Source organism: Empidonax traillii, unplaced genomic scaffold (assembly GCF_003031625.1).
Source record: "Empidonax traillii isolate 1590-97213 ecotype Southwest subspecies unplaced genomic scaffold, ASM303162v1 scaffold155:size2260171, whole genome shotgun sequence".
Lineage (NCBI taxonomy): Eukaryota > Metazoa > Chordata > Aves > Passeriformes > Tyrannidae > Empidonax > Empidonax traillii.
Genome location: NW_020955348.1, coordinates 1535574 through 1554104, shown reverse-complemented (window position 1 = coordinate 1554104; position 18531 = coordinate 1535574). Strand labels below are relative to the sequence as shown.

At 35.0% G+C, this 18531-nt stretch overlaps 1 protein-coding gene across 9 annotated transcripts in view; it reads right to left on the bottom strand.

The window, feature by feature from the left end:
* Positions 1-18531, bottom strand: part of ERC2 (ELKS/RAB6-interacting/CAST family member 2) — a 411704-nt gene that overhangs the window by 217852 nt on the left and 175321 nt on the right. For all 9 annotated transcript variants that reach the window (XR_003571338.1, XR_003571339.1, XR_003571340.1 and 6 more), the window contains one exon: positions 12346-12481. Coding sequence is in view for 1 of the 9 variants with exons in the window: in XM_027884805.1 (XP_027740606.1) it covers positions 12346-12481 (136 nt within the window). In the remaining 8 variants the exon portion in view is untranslated. The remainder of the gene's footprint in view (positions 1-12345; positions 12482-18531) is intronic.

Below are 18531 nucleotides of genomic sequence, written 5' to 3'. Positions count from 1 at the left end.
GTAATTCAAAAATTGGCTGGACTCTGCAAACTTCACAAACCTTACCCACACCCTATCTTTTTTTTTTTTTTTAGGTGAAAGGAAAGCTTAAAGCATGATCAGTTTTTTAACCTTATAAATGGAACCACAAACATAAACCCTTAATAATGTGAAGAATAATATGTTTTTGATTTGACCATACAATGTAAGAAAAAATAATGGGATAGGAATTTGATAGTCTTAGCTTCCCAAATCCCAGATGGTATGTTTATCATTTGCCATATGTACAGTGTCTGATGTGCACACAAAGACTATGGATTTGAGACACTTTCTCAGATCAGCACTTTGAACATATCGTATCCCGCAGTTTCATGAGATCCAAATGAGATGCAGAACATGCAACATTTACTGCACAGGCGTGTCTGTCCTCGTGGAAAGTGTTGTTTACGCTACCAGATTTAAGAGATACTTGTTAATAAGTGATAGAAAGCAGCCAAACTATATCCTTTTCTTGAACTATTCAGTGTTCGGGATGTCTTATGTCATTTTGTAACCTGACACACACACACAAGGAAGGGCAAGTATCTAATGTCATCACTTCCACCAGAAAGACAAAATAAAGCATTTCCAAAATGGACATGAAGACACCTCATCATTTCAGATGGTATCTGCAACATTTCTGTTCAAATTCTACTGTAATACCAAAATGAGAGACAAAACTTTTGAGCTCTCCTTTCTCATCTCCTCATGTGCACAGTAAAAAGGCTTTTATTGGGTATAGGGATCCCTATCCATTGAGATTCAGAAATAGAAAAGCAGGTCTGGAAAAAAAGTGTAAAGAAACAAAGAAAGGGGAAAACCATTATGAAAATTACAGTTGTGTGAAACTTGGCTGTTATGGTATATATGGTTCATCCAAACCTTTTCCTTGGCTTTGGTTCATATCCCAAATGTTGCTTTGACTTCTGGGCTTGACGGAAGCCAAAAACTCCAAGTGAAACACTGCCAAATCCAACATATTTTTGCAGGTTTAAGGTCAAAACCATGCAAACCCGCAGAGTTCCTCCTACCATCATAAATCAGCCTGAGTTTGCCAAACTGTTCTTTTCTGTTCTGCATAACCTTTTTCACTACACCCTTCCCTGTAACATTTACGCTTTTAGCCATCAGTACTGCATTTAGTAGCTTCATATCTTAATGGCTTTCTTATTCTACAACAGTTGCTGTATTTTGTTTTAAATTACTCTTATGGAGCTTTTTTTATATACTATCCAATGTCCTATGAGTTTGCAGGGAGGCACAATTGAAGAAACAACCCTTGGTCTTCAAGTAGATGCTGCTGAATTTCTTTAAAATATTCACTCATTTTAAGGCATTTTTAAAAACACAATGAACAGCCGCAACACAGATTAGGGGACTTCTGAAAAATATAAGGACTTCAGAACTTGTGAGAAATTACTTTATTTTTAGGAAAAACACTTTGCCTCTTCCCCAACGTACTATGTTGGTAAATTAGTTGGCCATGTGCTCTCTAATTCTACTTTTTTAAAAAACAGTTTCTATTGACTTATCCAATACAGATGTCATATGTGGACGTAGTTTTCCTAAAGTTACACAGAACTCTTTTTAGAAACAGATGTCACATTAGTCACCCTCCAGTCCTTAAGCAAGTTAGAAATTCAAATATTTCACCTTTAACTTCCAAGAAGTTTAGAATGAAAACTGCTTGGCACTGAGAGGAATTTGGCCTGATTGCCTGACTCACCCTACTTTTGGCAAGAAGTTGAACTTGATGGTATCTTTCAACCTGAATTATCCTTTGATCTTCTGATCTTCTGCTGATGGCATTTTTCATTTTAGTAACTGTTGTATAATCTCTTTTGCTGTCACCTCACTCTGAGATGCATCTTCCAATACTTTGTCCATGAAAAGTGTTTCTATAAGCAGAACCTACACGAGTTCCTCTACTGTGAATACAGGAAAATGCATTTTCTTTCTTTTTTTTTTTTTTTTTGACCTGGTGACCCTATTTTTTGAAAGCACTCTTTATATACCTTGATTATCTTTGGCTCTAGAGATTCTCTGGCAGGCTTCTGTCTTCTGACACGTTGGGAAATTACTACGTTGAGAGCATTTCGTGACTTATTCCTTATTGTGCTTTATGCATTTCAGGGCCCATTTCATTTAGGAATACTAACCTGATAGCTATTCATTGTAAAAGATAAGGAAAATAAATATACCACACAGTAACACTTCAAATACTTAAAATGGTTAAATTGAATGGTTACTACTTGACTATTTTAAATTAAATCGTTTCTACGTGAAATGTTCCCTTTTTGATCTTGAGACTTTTGCTTTGTATTTGAGTGATGTTCTCAGTTGAGATACCATTTACATAGTACCTTTCTAGCATTCTCATGACACACTTATTTCACAGTTAGAAAAAAGAGACAAAGGAGGAGTTCAAGTTACTGGTTATCCTGCTTATAGCACCAGTTATTTTAGAGTTTATCAGTTTCATAAGAAAAAGGGTAACAAAGCCATCACATATCAAGGCTTATGCTGAAAGCACGAGAACCAGACAGCAGCCTTTGAGCAGTCTTTTCTAATGTCAATATTAAGAGAAATAATTATGTTTGCTAGGACTTGGCAGCCAAATGTTCTCATAAAAGAACACCCAGACAGAAAAGCCAATTTTGACAAACCTTCCAGCTGACTGCAGAAGGACTTTCTCACAAATTACAGTTCACATCAACAGTCAGATGTAAATGATGAATGACAATGGACTGTTTCCATTTGTACTTGAGACCTGCTTTCTCAATGACCTTTTAAGTTTATTTTTTGTCTGAACAAGGGTTTTTTAATTATTTTCTCTTCATGTGAGAAATCTTTGTCTGACAAGGCAGTGGCAAAAATCCCATTAACTTTACTAGATCCAGGAATTCACCCCACATGCAGGAAAACACAAAATTCTTTCTTCAAAATGAAGAGACTATGGCACTCATGTGACACACTGCTCACATTGTTATAATGTCCCTTTGAAGTTTAAAAAAACAAAGAGGAGGAGGGGATCACAAACACCTGGCTTTTATCTTTGTCATAACTTCTAGATGGCTAAATTATGGTAGTTCTCAATATGACAAAGGTATGTGACAGCTGAAGAGTAGGTGTAAAATGCTTCTTTCATTATGCCAATATGCAACTGTGAAAAGAAACGTGACTAGCTGATGCCAAATAATATTGCTTAATAAAAATTCACTCCACTAAAGAACAAATGCATTTCTAATTAATGTTGCTAAAATATCCACAGAAATACAAAGAATAACTCAAAATGTATTTTTTAAAAGGCAATATGAAAAAAATCTGCATTCTGTGCATAGTTTTGAGCTTCAGATTCAAAGTTAACATTATTATAGTTCACCTACATCAAACTACTATCTATTTTTAAATAAATTCATTTTTCCCTATTTACAATTATGAAAAGTGTCATCGAAAAAAAAAAGCTCCAATTGTATTAATACACTTATTTACTGAAAACTTTGGGACTTCAACACCCCTAACTTGTCAAGCTTTCTCCAAGGAAAGGACATGAATGGAAGGATTTCCCTACATTTGTCAGATGTGGAAAGCTAAACAGACTTTCCCAAGGAAAAGCAGAAATGGAAAAATACAAACAGAATTAAAGGATCAAAGAAATGCTTTTTACGTACACCCTTGCTGTAACTTGGAAGAAGAGCCTTCTATAAAATTTAATGTACTGCACTCCAGTGTTGTTTGTTGTTTAATTATCTGATTATCTTGACAATCCTGCTTAAAAAAACAGCTGCATCTTTATAAAAGAAACCTAAACTGCAAATAGCAGTACTTTATTTCTTCATATGCAGCTATTATTCACCCTCCACGATGTACGTGAGAGAGAGTAGTAAAACTGCCTAGTTATTGGAAAACAATTAATATGGTATGTAGTTTTCCTTGTCTTTCACATGCTAAACACAATCTTTTGATTGCTCACTGGACCTAAAACCATATCAAATTCACCTTTACTAAGTACCTCAATCAGAAACAATTCATTAGCAACATCTTCAGTATCACGAGTAACAAACCACTTGAAGATCTTCTGAGTTAAAAGTTAAGGCAATAAAGGGTATATAGGATAGACTAAATCTATGCTCCTTAATGGTGTCATCAACCACCTGGAACACCTTGCACACAACCTCTATTTCTTGTGCCTCAGTCTCTTTCCCTATATTTGTTACACTGCTATTCTTTAAGATACTTTGAGATCTATTAATAAAGCATGCTTTGTCAAATGTGAGTTTCTTAACTGAACACCCAATTTTTAATCTTTTTCTCTTGCGTGGAAGCTTCTCAAAGCAGAGATGCATTTACAATAACTAAGAATAATTTCCAGGGAAGGAGTGTTCCAGACAAGATTATACATGAAAGTGCTTCCCCTCCCTTCTCTTCCCAGTCTGTGCACAGGGTAATCTGTAAGCAACAGTGTATAAGGCTACTACAGAACACTCATAATGAGAGATAAGTATAAATGGTATAAATCTGGCTTATTAGCAATCAACCAAAATAATTCTACTTAGACTTACTCAAGCAGAACTTTTGTTGCTGACGAGATGTATTAGTAACAGACTTGCCAGCTATTCAAAATGATCGATGGAGAGTGGCAAACAAGCAGCAGCACTTGCTTACAAACCAGGTAAATACAAGGCCAAATTATGAAACCAGGCAGAAATCTGAGCTTGATGCAGACCACAAGAAGGTTTTGAAAACCTTTTTATATTTTCATCCAGCCTATCAAGCTTTCAGCAAAAAAAAGTTGTAGCTCATGAATAAGCTACAAATATAAGAAAGTATATGGAGAAAGCTTGTGCAGAATTTAGGTAATTAGCTGCATTTTTAGAACATATTTACTTTTTTCCTACTTCATATATAGGAAAACAGCTTTATTGCAAAAATCAAAAATAAGAAAGTGTAGGTAAAATTATTAAGCAGTTCCTAACTTGGAAAATCTACTGCTAATATGAATTTCCATTATACTTCTCTTATATTACAGGGTTAAACATCCTATATTTATCTTACACTGAAGACAGCTACACAAATAGGGTCAGACATTTTATTGCAATTTCACTTTGCAGAATTTCAATCTAAATCATTGCTTTTGTCATTGATTATAATTTATGTAATATAGAGTGTTTAAATACATAAGTTAGTAAAATATTAGATGAGCTATAAGTCAATGTAAAAGTTAAAAATGAGCTATATGTGGAATGCTATATTGGACAGTCATGTGCTGAAATACTAACATCTTTTATAATGAGGTTATTGATGTAGAGTTGACATATAACTTGATTTGCAGATGCCCTACTGACTAACCTTTTGCAACTATATCTCAGTGTAAACCTGTGGTAATTATTGCTGGGTAGGGAGAGTTGGTTTAACTGAACTATTTCTTTTGATGCATGTTGAATGTGATTGCCCCCTGGAGACGATAGGAGTCCCGCATGTGTGAGTTATTACATAAATATTGAGAGGAAGAAAAAAAAAAAAGGTGTATCACATTAAATTTTTCCTGTTTCTTATTGTTGCAGTTTTGTTTTTTCCAACAAGATCTTTTTCTTCCAGTGCCTTGCCATATATGCCCTTTTCAACTAAAAAAAACTTACTAAAGCACATAGTAACTGATTTAATTGAAATATAAAATACTTTTCAATAGTTGCAGTACATAGATTTCTAAAAAAAAACTACAAGTCAAGAAGTCTAGATTTTATTCTTGTAACTGAAGCCAGTGAATTAACATTACCTAGAAGACATTGAAAAACATTAATTTTCTGACATAACTGTAGGAACCATGAAAGTCAGTATTCAGACTTTCTAATATGGGATGCCCTAAAAGTCCTTGTAATAGTGCAAAAAAAAGTATTAACAATTATACATAACGTTCTATTACACTGTGTATTTGCCTAAAAATCCAAACCTAATACTAGGGATAGTTCTAGGAATAAAAATTATGTTATTTTATACTTATTCATCTAATGTAATACTCTCGTTAAAAGAAAGGACATGACAACTACATACAACAGTTGTGCTGATAATGTTTCACCCACTACAACCTTTTTTTCATATTACAGCTGGTTAGACCAACACAGCACAGAACACTTCAACAATCCTGTCAACCCACCAATTATGACCAAAAAAAAAAAATTTAAGAGACTGTGAGTCTTGTAGAAACTGATCTTCAAGTGGGATTTTCACAGATTGTCTACAGGGACATTTTATAACAAGAGTAGTTTTGGCTTCTGGGGATTACACTGCACAATGAAAACAAATGTCAAAGTAAATCCTCCAAGAAAAAAACCACTTCTGGTATTGATCCTCAGACCTACCAATCAACCCTCCTGCCCTCTGCAGATTCTCAAATACTTTTCTTCATCTGAAACCTTTTAGAAATATTTTCTTCAACATATCCTAAACTACTGGCTGAAGTTCAACACACGTTTCAGCAACACATGTGGAATTTATCCACAGCTTATGGAACTTCCACAGGCCAAGGAAGGAAAATTCCTTATTGTCCATCCATGTTTACAATTTGAATTTATATTTATATTATGTTGAAAATCTGAAGATAAGTACACTAGCTGTGCCTTCAAAAGTCTTACATGTGTTTGAATTGATTATTCTGGGTTTTTTAAGTATGCACTTCTAACCTGGTAATAATTTTTTAATATATTGCACTACAGCATCACAGGTGGTGTGGTTTTTTTTTCTATTACCTGCTGCCCAAGTCTCTGCTCAAAGATTTTTTTGATAGATTGGTTATCAAGGAGTACAGAAAAGACAGTTAAGTTCTACTTTTTCAAAATGTCTGTTAATGTTCTACTACCTAGCTACATAAAAACGACCACTTTCAGAAAATGCAATTCCTGCCATTTTCCTAGATATGCACAAGAGAAAAAAGGTCCTTAAATTGTTTGAAGCTTATAATATATTCTGCTAAAGGCTGGACATTTTTGAGGTTGTATCTATTAGCTACACTCTCTCTTGGCAAAATCTACCTATAATTAGAGGGGCAGAGAAATGCCAAAGGAAGTACCCGTGAACGTATCACTAACACACACAATTGTGCAATCTACTGTGCTGGGTTCTCTCCATCTGCTAGCACATAACTCCTGCTTTATCAGGGTGAAACTATCTGATATGTACATGAACACTTATTTTCTCACAAACTGACCAAACTTAAGCTTAACCACTCAGATACAAAATTTTAAAGTCCCCAAGGAACTGACAGTTTGAAACCAGAAGGATAAAATACCATAGGCTAGTTTTCAAGCAATAAATTGAAGAGAATTATGTAGGTATGTTAGAGACAACTGGCGTGAATTATTGCTTTAATTGCAGAAAATTCATGGTAAAATAAGTTTTTAAGTCACTAAAACCATAATACAAATTAGTCTCTATTCTGCATTTTCCACACACAAGTTCATGGGAACCTTAAAGGGAGAGCTTCATTCTAGCTGTAGATTATACCATCCTCTGAATTTATCACTGAACCGGTTCCAAAATCTTACAATTCTTTATCATCTTACACAAAGACTGAAAGACTTTGTGCAGCTCTTATGCAGACTTGCAAAAAAAACCCCAGCTTTTGTTTCAAAATATTCAAATCTGATAGGAGAAAATCTTAGCAAGAGGGAAGACCTTCACAAGCACTGCAGGCCGTATTTTATCCCTTCTCTTGTCTCTGAACATATTTCAAAAATTCATCTACATCGTATCTCATCTGTGTGTTCTGATTGCTCATGATATTAAGAACAGAAAATCAAGGGCAGTCAACTGGTTCCCCTTATCCCCTGCCCACAACTGAAAGAGGTGGGGAGCAATTCTACACATCAAAGCCAGACCACCATTTGCAATTGATGCATGCACGTGGAAATCAGAAAGGAATGGTGTAAATAGGCAAAATCCCTATCTTAGCACTATCTTCCCCCAAAAAGTTATCAGCCTTCTAAAGACAGAAACCTACAGAATCCCCTAAACACTGAGAATTATTGATGCCTTCCAGACAGGTATCTAGGTCCACCTTAGGATGGATGCTTAAACCAGAATTCCTTTCCAACACAATAGCTCATGGTTTTTAACCTCTTAAAAGGTTGTGTTTTGACACTGCATATGCATTTCAGCACTAATAACACAAAGCTTTACGTACAAAGTGTTTATGTAGTGAATTCTCTCCTGCCTTGTGTCAGCTCCATGCACCAATGCCTGTCTGCATAGCACTCACGGCTGCTTCCTGTGTCTCTGAACTGATTACACTGCTCTGTACATTTTTATTTGCAAGACTTCACCTCATTCCCTACCTTCCTCTCTTTATTAGTATTATGGTTTCAAAGTGATTGAAACAATGCAGTAGGAAATACACTGCATTAAAAGAAAAATCATAGTAAATTCATAGTAATGTCAGGTATGCCCATTGTTTAGGCCATGCTATCCTATTTTATAAGACACAGAAATAACATACAGTAATGTGCAATGTCTTCAGTACATTTTGTATTTCTAGAACTACAATAGAGTTGAAAATTACATGGTGAAGCACACAAAGAAACAAACCCAAGGTTAAGGATTCACACTGACTAGCTATGAAATCTCTTGGGAGCTATTTTCAGTGAGTAAGATATCACAGACATTCACATGGCAAGAATCAGAAAGGAGTAATATTAACTAGTCAGCTTTTCTATCTCCTTTGATGGGACTTTCTCCTGATCATGTTTTATTCATTACCTAAGACTAAATTTCCAGCCAGTACAAAGCTATTGAAAAACTAGAACTCTTGCCTTGCCTCACTACATCCAGTGACTGAGAAACTGAACTCTGTTTAAAAAGTGAGATATTTACACCTGGAAAATGTAATGTGTACACAATCTGTTTCACAGTACTGCAGGCACAGAGCATTGATCAAGCTGCCTGTAGATGATATTTGAAATCAATGAGAACTAAACACTGTCTCACTCAAAAACAATGTGACAAATTACCCAAAAATTTAAAACAATAGAAGAGTCAACAACTTTACCAGAAGATAAACTGGAAGAAAAGGTGGAAACACCCAGAAGCTGAACAGATTAGAGCAGAATAGGCTATTAAACTTGTTAACTTTGTTTCAGGCTCATCCCTGCGCTTTTTTTGTGACATGTATGCATTGGACAGTTTGCAAAAAAATTCCACTAAGAAGTGTTTCTGGACTTAGATTACTTATTGAACTGATATATTACATTTATGAAAACTGTACTAAGACAAAAGTGTACATTTCATTCCCTTGGAGGCTATGTGATGAGACATATAGAATATTACTAGGTGAACATTCTTGTTGTTTACTCTAGAGAAACGAAAGGATTTTTTTGTTGTTATTACAGCAGGTCTGAAAATCAGATTGAAAACCAAATGCATTTAAGCTCTCCATGTTATTCCCAATTCTACTGAGATAACAGTCTTACTGGAATAAACACGTTCCACACAAGAATCAAGAAAAATGCATCTCAGAAAATAAACAAGTTTCACACCTCTAACATTTCAAGATCCTCCAAAGAGACTTGAGAAATTACACACAAATTTATGGCATGATACCTGTATATTTCTTAGCTCAGTGTTTCTCAAAAAGGCTTATCATTTTTAAGACAGAAAAAAAAAAAAGGGGGAGAGAAAAATGAAGGCATGTTAGATACAGCATTCTCAAAAAGTTTCATGATAAAGTGTTCAAGGTCCCGCTCTCCCGCTGTGATGCTTTATGTAATATATGACCATCACGTCTGGCAAGACTCGCACAGGTCTGCCCTTGATTTGTGTTAGGAAAAGCCAGAAAACCTCACAACTATTCTTCATTCCCAAGAATTAATCTGAAGTCTGGCTCCCTGATGTTTCCAATTTTTCAGAGATCCAAATAACCCCCCAAAACCACACCTGAAGCATCACTCACAATTACAGATGATAGCTGAGGGAGACCAAAGTGAATTCCCTCCCCAGCCATCCCAGGGCATTCTCTGTCACAACAGTGCCCTGAAGTGCTGTGAGATGGGGCCACCAGAGACTCAAACTTGACCTGCAAGCACTGAGGCTGGGACATGAACCAGCTTTGAATGGCTTTTGTCTGAAAAGAGAGTGAAAAGCATCACGAATATACCTGGTGCTGCCAGCCTCAGGAACTGTTACATACTATTGAAGCTTCAAAGAAACTACAGACTTCTGAACTTCTTCAAACCTATCAGAAAGCAAGTGGGCAGCTGAATTGGGTAGAGCTTCAGCTCCTACCTGGGCTGTACAAAGTGGATGGCACTTCAACCAATCACTTCAGTGATTTGGCCTGAGTAACTCCCTGAATGGTCCATGGACAATCACATTCCCTTTCTTACTACATCCTTTCCAGTACTTCTTGCAAAAGGAATCGAGACTTGGCTGGAGTGAATGTAATTTGACCAGCCTGACTGCTCTTCAATTCTCAGCTGAGCTTATCACAGCCAGCCAACAGCCAGCTTATCACAGCCAGCCAACAAATACAGTCATTACATCAGGCCAGAGAATTTTAGGATATACTTTTCCCGTAACAGCTCAATACATCATTCACAAATGTAACAAGTACACTGTAGACACAAGCACTGTGTGTTATAGATGCCTATAAACATAGAGTGTTTCCTCTAAGCACAGTAGAAGGTATTATAAACAGTAACAAGGAAAGGTGGTCAGATCCCTACAGTTTACTAACATCAAATATTTATTGAAATAGCAATTAATATTATTTTTAATCAGAAGATGCATAGTACTCCTAGAAATGCATTTTTCAAAGTATATTGTGTATCTCACATCATGTGTCTCCCCAAAAATCCTGCCTCATTTAAATCCTTAGATCACTCCTGTTACTCTTTATTCAACTTCATTAAGGAGGAAAGGTTTTCTTAGAAAATTATTTTTAAAAGATTCCTTTCTATATCAAGGCTAATTGACAGGAGCTTTAGAATTTGTTTGGTTTTTCAACCAGTCAACCACCTAATTATCAGATTCATATCTTGATACTGAAAGTAATATGTTGAAGGTCAAAGTACTAAAATATTGAAACTTTAAGGCATAGTAAGACAAAATAGTTCTTGGTTAACTGGTTTTCATAAACTGTTCTTAGTGTGTAAATGTTTTAGAGGAAGTGAATGGCACATAAGAGCTGTACACCAGACAAGGGGTTTTCTTTCCAAATTCAAGCCATTCAGCCACGCTACTTCATTTGGTAGATGCATTCTCACCCCATGACTAGAAAGCTCCAAGTAGAGCAGTGAAATCAAAGTTCTTGGGAAGGACTTCTATACTCTAGTCCTCACACCACTCTGCGAGATTTCCAAAATACTACTGAAAAAATAAGCTTACTATGTTCCTTTCAACGAAGTACAGTAATTACAAGTAGCTGCTCAACACTGAAATTTAACTCTCATATATCATATTGTCAGACCAAATACTTCACAAGCTTTTATTGCTACATCACATGCAGTCGAATGCAGGGTGATGCAATCAGGATGTAACGACTAAGGTTATAAAATAGATGTAACACTGCATAGATGCATAAAAAATGAACCATTGCCTGAACTTGATCCTGACAAAGTTTCACCGACACAAGCCTGAAGAGAGATGTGGTGTTAATTTTTCCATTTTGCATATAGGAACACTGAGAAATAGAACCATAAAAAGCACAAGAGGGTCAAATTCCAACCACTGGAAATTTTCCAGAAACACATTATATTAACTAGATAAAGGCAAAATTGATATTTTGCACTGTAAATTGCCTACAAATACTGGGCATGGAGACACTGATGTTGTCAACCAAAATCAGCACTTCTCTTCATCGTTTTTCCACAATCAGATCTCAGGGAATGCTTTTTAAAGTCAAGCATCAAACTTGTGGCCTTGAATACAAGTTCCCCACTATGTGATGTATCACATCACATGATCAGTTTATTGTCTTGCAAATCTCAAAGCCCAAGCTCAGTAACTTACAAACTGTAGAAGCTGTCCTAGAACAAAGCTCAGAGTCTATCTTAAATAAAGAAGAGATACAGGAGAACCTTTTCTTTCCCACTGCAAGAAAAAACAGTTGCTGAGGTAATAACTGTGTAGAGGTCTTCAATTTCTATTGGTTTTTTTCCCCTCACCCTGATAGTAAATATTTCATGGATGCAACTGAGATGAGTAGGGCATCCTCTGGTAGAAGAGGAGAGATCCATCAGCTCTTTGTGGGAGAGATTCACTACACATCCTGGAAGGCACAGTGAAACAGAAGTGTACTTTCTTTGATGCTTTTAAAACACAATTGAAAAATAAACTCACTTGTAAATGTTGAGAGTTGTCAGTCATATTGTCCTCTCGCCTACGAACTTCTTCCAACAGTTGTGCATTCTTTTTTTTCTCCAGTTGCTGATTGTGCTTCAGATTGGCAACCTTCTTGTTTTGGTCCTTCATATGTCTAAGAATTGCACACATATACCCATTAGAGTTAATGACATCACTTCTTTTTCAATAGAAACTAACTTTGTGACTATGACACAGAACATCTCCAACAGACACAAATATTCCAAGTATCAGATATAACAATAAAACTTCATTTTGTTTTCTAGATGGCAAATCAAAACAGTTTTAAGTATGTACAGTGGTAATGCAATTATTTGGGCTCATAAGATTTTTCCCTTTTTATCATTTGCTCACAAATACTCATACATGGTCTGAGCTCTATGCAGAAAAATTGTTTTAAGAGGGAGATTATCCAACAATCCTTACACACTCAGTGCACTCAGGAACAATTTTAAGGGGTTCTTTAAGTAGCACTAATTTCAAAGGAAGCAGGAGGTAAAGGTGATGACTGCTGTGTCATGAAATTCTATTTCTTAAAACCTGGACTACTACAAATACAGTGGTTTGAAGGATTAAAGCGTGATGGGGTAGAAGGTCAGGCCACAAATATGCCATGAAGAATAAAGGATGCCTTTACAAATAGTGTTGTACTTAACAAATACATTTCTACCATTTTTAGTAATGAGACTTATCTCTACAAAAGATTATCAACAAAAAGATTTATGAGCCATTCCTGATGAAAAAGAAACAATCTTTGCCAACATTATATGTTTTCTATTTTTAATACTGTAATAAATTAATATTTATTTAATTATCTTTTGCTGTGGATCTTATTTAATAACTTACAGAGGCATTTCTGATACTTAGCATACATCTTTTTAAGGAAGAAGGTAAGTTAATTTTGCCTGGCAGTTAATGAAAAAATATCCTTGCAGTAATGCTTTCTACCTGCTTGGATTCTTAGATATTATTTTCCTCGACTTTCTTTGACTTTGAGGAATTTGCTCCCTTTTATCTATAAAAAATTAAGTCACGTGCAAATTCCTAATAAGATCTACTCACTAATCCTATTTTGGCAAATGAAGAGAATATTATTCAATGCCCCAAAGGATCACTGAAAATCCCTCCATTGCTTCCACATCAGAAGCAGTGAAAAAAAAATTACAGAACACATTTCTTGCACAGATTTTATTATGCTAATGAAACTAGGTCATTTTATATTTACTTCTATCACTGGATTCTTTGTCCTACCAGTGTTTTTTTCACCACTTATTTATAGTGAAAAATTAACAATTAATTTGTAATCAATAAATGTGCCACGGTATTAAAAATTCTTAGAAGGCACTTCATGTACAAGTTTAGAAGTACAGCACATAACAGAAAATCTCATCTATTACAACTAAAAGAAAGTAACTTCAAGTTGCCTAAAAAAATAAAAGTGCATACAACTAGTTCAAATATACATTAGATGCTCTGTACAATCCCAAGTGAAAAGCAGTACTCTCCCGAGCCAATGTCTCATAATTGTAAACACAGACTTAACCAGCATAAAACCAAAATGAAAACTAGAAAAAATTACTTTCACAACTTCATATATAAATGTGGTATTTGGCAGAAATTTTTGGTGGTGCAATATGACTTTGTGCTGTTAAAACATCAATTGGTTTCCAATCTCATGTTGAGTAAATGATAAATTCATTTATATTTAATCTCTGTAAGAAGTTCAATTTTATGCCAATGCTAACGGCTTCTTTCATCACCCCTCCCTCACACAACTTCCCATTTCAGCTTCTGTCTAATGCCACACTGAAAAGCAGAACATGGTAAAGCTGCAAAGGAAAACATCTGGTGCCTGTGATATGCAAAATCTTGAAGGGAAGGAAATAAAAGAAAGCTCTGTCGTGGACTCTCTTTATTCCACAACTGGCTACATACCTATGGAAATGAAAAGAAAATGCTACAGTTAAAAAGTCTGAGAAGTTTTTTTTTTTTAGGCCTGCATTAAATGTACAGGGGGAGTTCAATGCAGCAAATAAATGAAATACCATCTCTGATCCAGTAGAATTTTTGACTTGCTTGCTCTGGTATGTTTTCATGTGGCTCTGTTTCTAAAATGCTTTAGAATAAAATAGAAGATTAGGATAAGTAAAAAATATGCATAAGAAACAGAAAAATATTTGGAAACAGTATCCAATCAGCGCAAAATATCATATGCCAGGATCATATAGGATATAAAATATCCACATACTTTACAAGTGGCTATGCTGATATGCACAGTTGAGTCTAAGTTACTCTTTATCATGTGGAATTAGTGTCAAGTGTTCTGCCACACTTTAAATTTGAAACTCTAAGACCACAAAATTCATTAGACAGAATAAAATAAATAAAACATTACTGCTAAAGACGTATGTCTTGAAAAATCTGAAATGTATGCTGCAAGGGTCTGGTCAGTAGAAGAGATCTTACCACCAAAAGTTAATAATATTCTGGCACTTCTAGTTCTAAAGCACCCAAGTCCACAGTGGTGCCACCATTAAATTTCACTTAAAACGACGATGTTCTGATCTCGTAACATTTAAGAAGTAAAAAAGCAAACTAAAAAGCAGTGTAGATGACTAACTCTTTGCAAGATGTTTAATCACAGTCAAACATTAAAAAGCAGGGTGAAAGACCCTTTTTCAGATAACCAATTTAGATTTGTGTTCCTATGGTTATAGACAGTCAGTAATTGTCACAGAACATCTAACAGCTTTGGACTAAGAAAGAATTCAGATCGAAGCTAAGATGTCTTCAAAATAGAGCTAGAATATAAGCACATCTTGAATAGTTAAAATAAAAATAAAATAAATTTAAAAAAAAACCCTAACCCACCAATTAAAAAAGGAAACAAGTTCTGTTCTGTCCCAGAATTACAACCTGATGGATGTTATGGGCATCTAACTCATCTGATAATTCAATATCAGAGAAGTATCCAGCACACAATAATGACGACAATAATATTGGAAGTTAATAAAGAAGAGAGGACCACTAAGTATAAAAAAAAAGTCTAAATAAAATTTTATTATTTTAATACATAAGACATTCTCTGACTCCTAAAGAAGGGAGAAAGATAGTATAAAGTAACATACCTCTCTAGAAGCTGCCTTACTACGAATTAAATTGAGCTTATTTATTTTTTTAACCTAGATCAAACCATTTATCTCAATTGAAAATAAATTCACCTGTAAAAAAAAAAAAAAACAAAAAAAAACCAAAAAACCACCAAAACAACCACCAACCAACCTCAACAAACAAATATTCATTCAGTCGATTTCCTGTTCCTCTTTCTGAATCTTTCTGATCCAGGATAATTTTTGATAATCTTTCTCAACACAGAGAATGCTCCACAGCCATTAATTTCCACCTCAGCTGGGCATTAGACTTATAATCAGGAGTCTACACCACAGCAAGGCCTACCTCTGTTTTCCTCAGCATCCAACAATTTTGCCAGTGGCCTTAGAATGTCAGCACTGGAATTACTGGACTGTAGGAGCTCTGACTTCTCATACTGCTGAAGAACCATCATCTATGACTGCTAAAAATTTAGATACACTTAGAACATCCGAGATCTGAGCAAGACAGGGAAAGGTATTAGACCAAAAAAATTCCTAAACAGCCCTGTAGTTTTTTTATTTCTTATAAAGTCCAGTCCAAGGAACCTCCAGCCAGTAAATCTCACTGTGCAAGCAGCAAGATGCCCTTACATCAACTGCACTGGCTGTTCATTCCATTTAATTTTTTAGCTGAAATATCTTCTTAAGAAATAGATCATTGCCTTGGAGACCCAGACCCTTGATCAGCAGAAAGATAAACAGCAAAACAGCAGCAGCGTTTAGTTCTTGCTAGGATGAATATAACTGAAATGACTCACTTAACCATGTTTGTGGTTTTTTCTTGTTCCTCTGGAATGGCACACAAATTGATCTCATAGGTCTAACTACAGGACATTTAATTCTTTCAGTCCAGTTTCTTGAGAGAAATATTAACACTGAGTTTCCACATATGTGTATCTTTCAGATTTCATTTTACAATAGTGTGTGCTGTCTAAACTCCAATGCTTTCATCTCTGATAGCTATGCAAAATCACACTATTTCATTAAATTCCCAGCTTTAATTAGCCACCTGGGGACCTTGGCCAAAAAGTTGGTAATGTCGGCCAAAAATAAGTGTTAATGCTTAGTATAGCCTTCACTCTATTTCATAAAGATTTTTTTTCCCTCAAAGCATCCAAAAAATGCAGACATGCAAAATACACCCAAGAGCAAAATCTGTAATGTTTTCTAAAGGAATATGTCTCTGCAATAATTTTCATCACTTTAAACAGCATTGCAATGGGACAAACTGTCTGAAAGTCAATCAACAACTTCTCCAATATTCTAGGAACCTGTGCTCCTCAACAAGTTAAAAAATAAAAAAAAATTAAAAAATCTGAGTGCAAAGAATGTTTTCAGGGAAACAAATAAACAAAAGGTACCAACCCCAAACCAAACCAATCAAACCAAACTATTTTATGATATACAATTCATTCAAAACAAGTAATTTATATGAAAGAGGAAAGTCTCAAAAATACATTTTAAAATTTAATCTCACACACATTATAAATAAACATCTTCACCTAATCTTCTAGGCATGCACTGGGTAGAATATTACCATCGTCATTACTTGAAAAAAATATTTTTGTTTTTAACAAATCATCTCTTTCTCCTTTATAAATAGTCCACACCCTTACAAAGAACTCATGTATGTGAGCAAGGAAACAAATCTTAACATTTGACTAGGCACTCTGGATCTCAGTAGCTAGTCATGCAGAAGACCTGATCCTCTAAATCCCAACCATGTGAATGTCCATACTGAACTCCATCCCTTCAGTAAGACTCTGCAAAACTATTCACAACAGTTCAGTTCTCAGTGCCTTAAAAATGACATTATATGGAGGTGCTTTATTGAGTCACAACTAAACCAGCCAAGGGTAATTCTTCAAAATTCAGATCTAATTCCACTGAAATCCATAAGCTAGCATTTTATTAAGAGATGAGAAAAGCTAAGCATTGTTTCTGGTATTTTCATGGAATACAAATGTATTTGCTATTACCCATCTATCAACCTGAAAAACAAAGATGGGTCAGACTCTAACAAACTATGAACATCACAAGAGATGTTAAGAGAGTCACTGACAGACACATTCCTGACACAAATATGCAAGGACACTGTTTATTCACTTACAGCCCGTAGATGGATTTGTCTAGGGAAAACAGGCATTATCATGATAAGAAAACCTATACCTGTGACAGGCTGAAATTTTCATATGGTAAAGAAAACATAACACACCTCAACCAACAGCAATTTTTCTAAAAGAAAGCTCTCATGTTTCACTGCTGAATTGATTTAATAAGTTAGACTCTAGTCCCTGTAAGTTTTATAATATGCTAATAAAAACTAAGTAGTGTCTTTCTGTGCTGTCATTTGCATTTAAAACTTTCATGCTGGTTTTTTTTTTCCAATCCAGTAACCTAAAGAATTATTGGAAACCAAAACATCTTTTAAGATTTGGAATGTTTCCTTAGGCTTTTTTATTTCTTTTTTTTAATTAATACAATTATCTCAATGATAACAAACTAAAGAATACTTTAAATAACATAAAAACAACTATCCCAATCATTAAGAAATTAATTACTTTGATATATCCAGCATGTCTAACAGAGTTCAGCTTCAAAATAACTTTCATTCTTTCTTTCTTGATGGCGAAAAATTATATTGGGACTGATGCTTTTTTTAATGAAGTGGAAGAAGTTCAGAAGCTAGACTGCTGTTACATTGCAGGCCAAATCATTCATCTAGCTTCATGCCCTGATATAAAAAGGCAGGGAGTAGTGATCATAACCACCAGAAATAAAAAAAAAAAAAAAAAAAATTAAAATTTATTAAAATATAAAGTAATAACATTTTATAAGCATTTTGCCTTTATGAAATCCATTGAATGCAAAACTGCAAAGCCATCTCATCATTGTACACACTGATTTTTTTTCTGTGAGACCCCACTGACTGGCAAACATGCCATGTCACAGCAACCCAGATCACAGCTATTCATTGCCACTGAATTACCACTAAAGAAAAAGGAATTTTAGT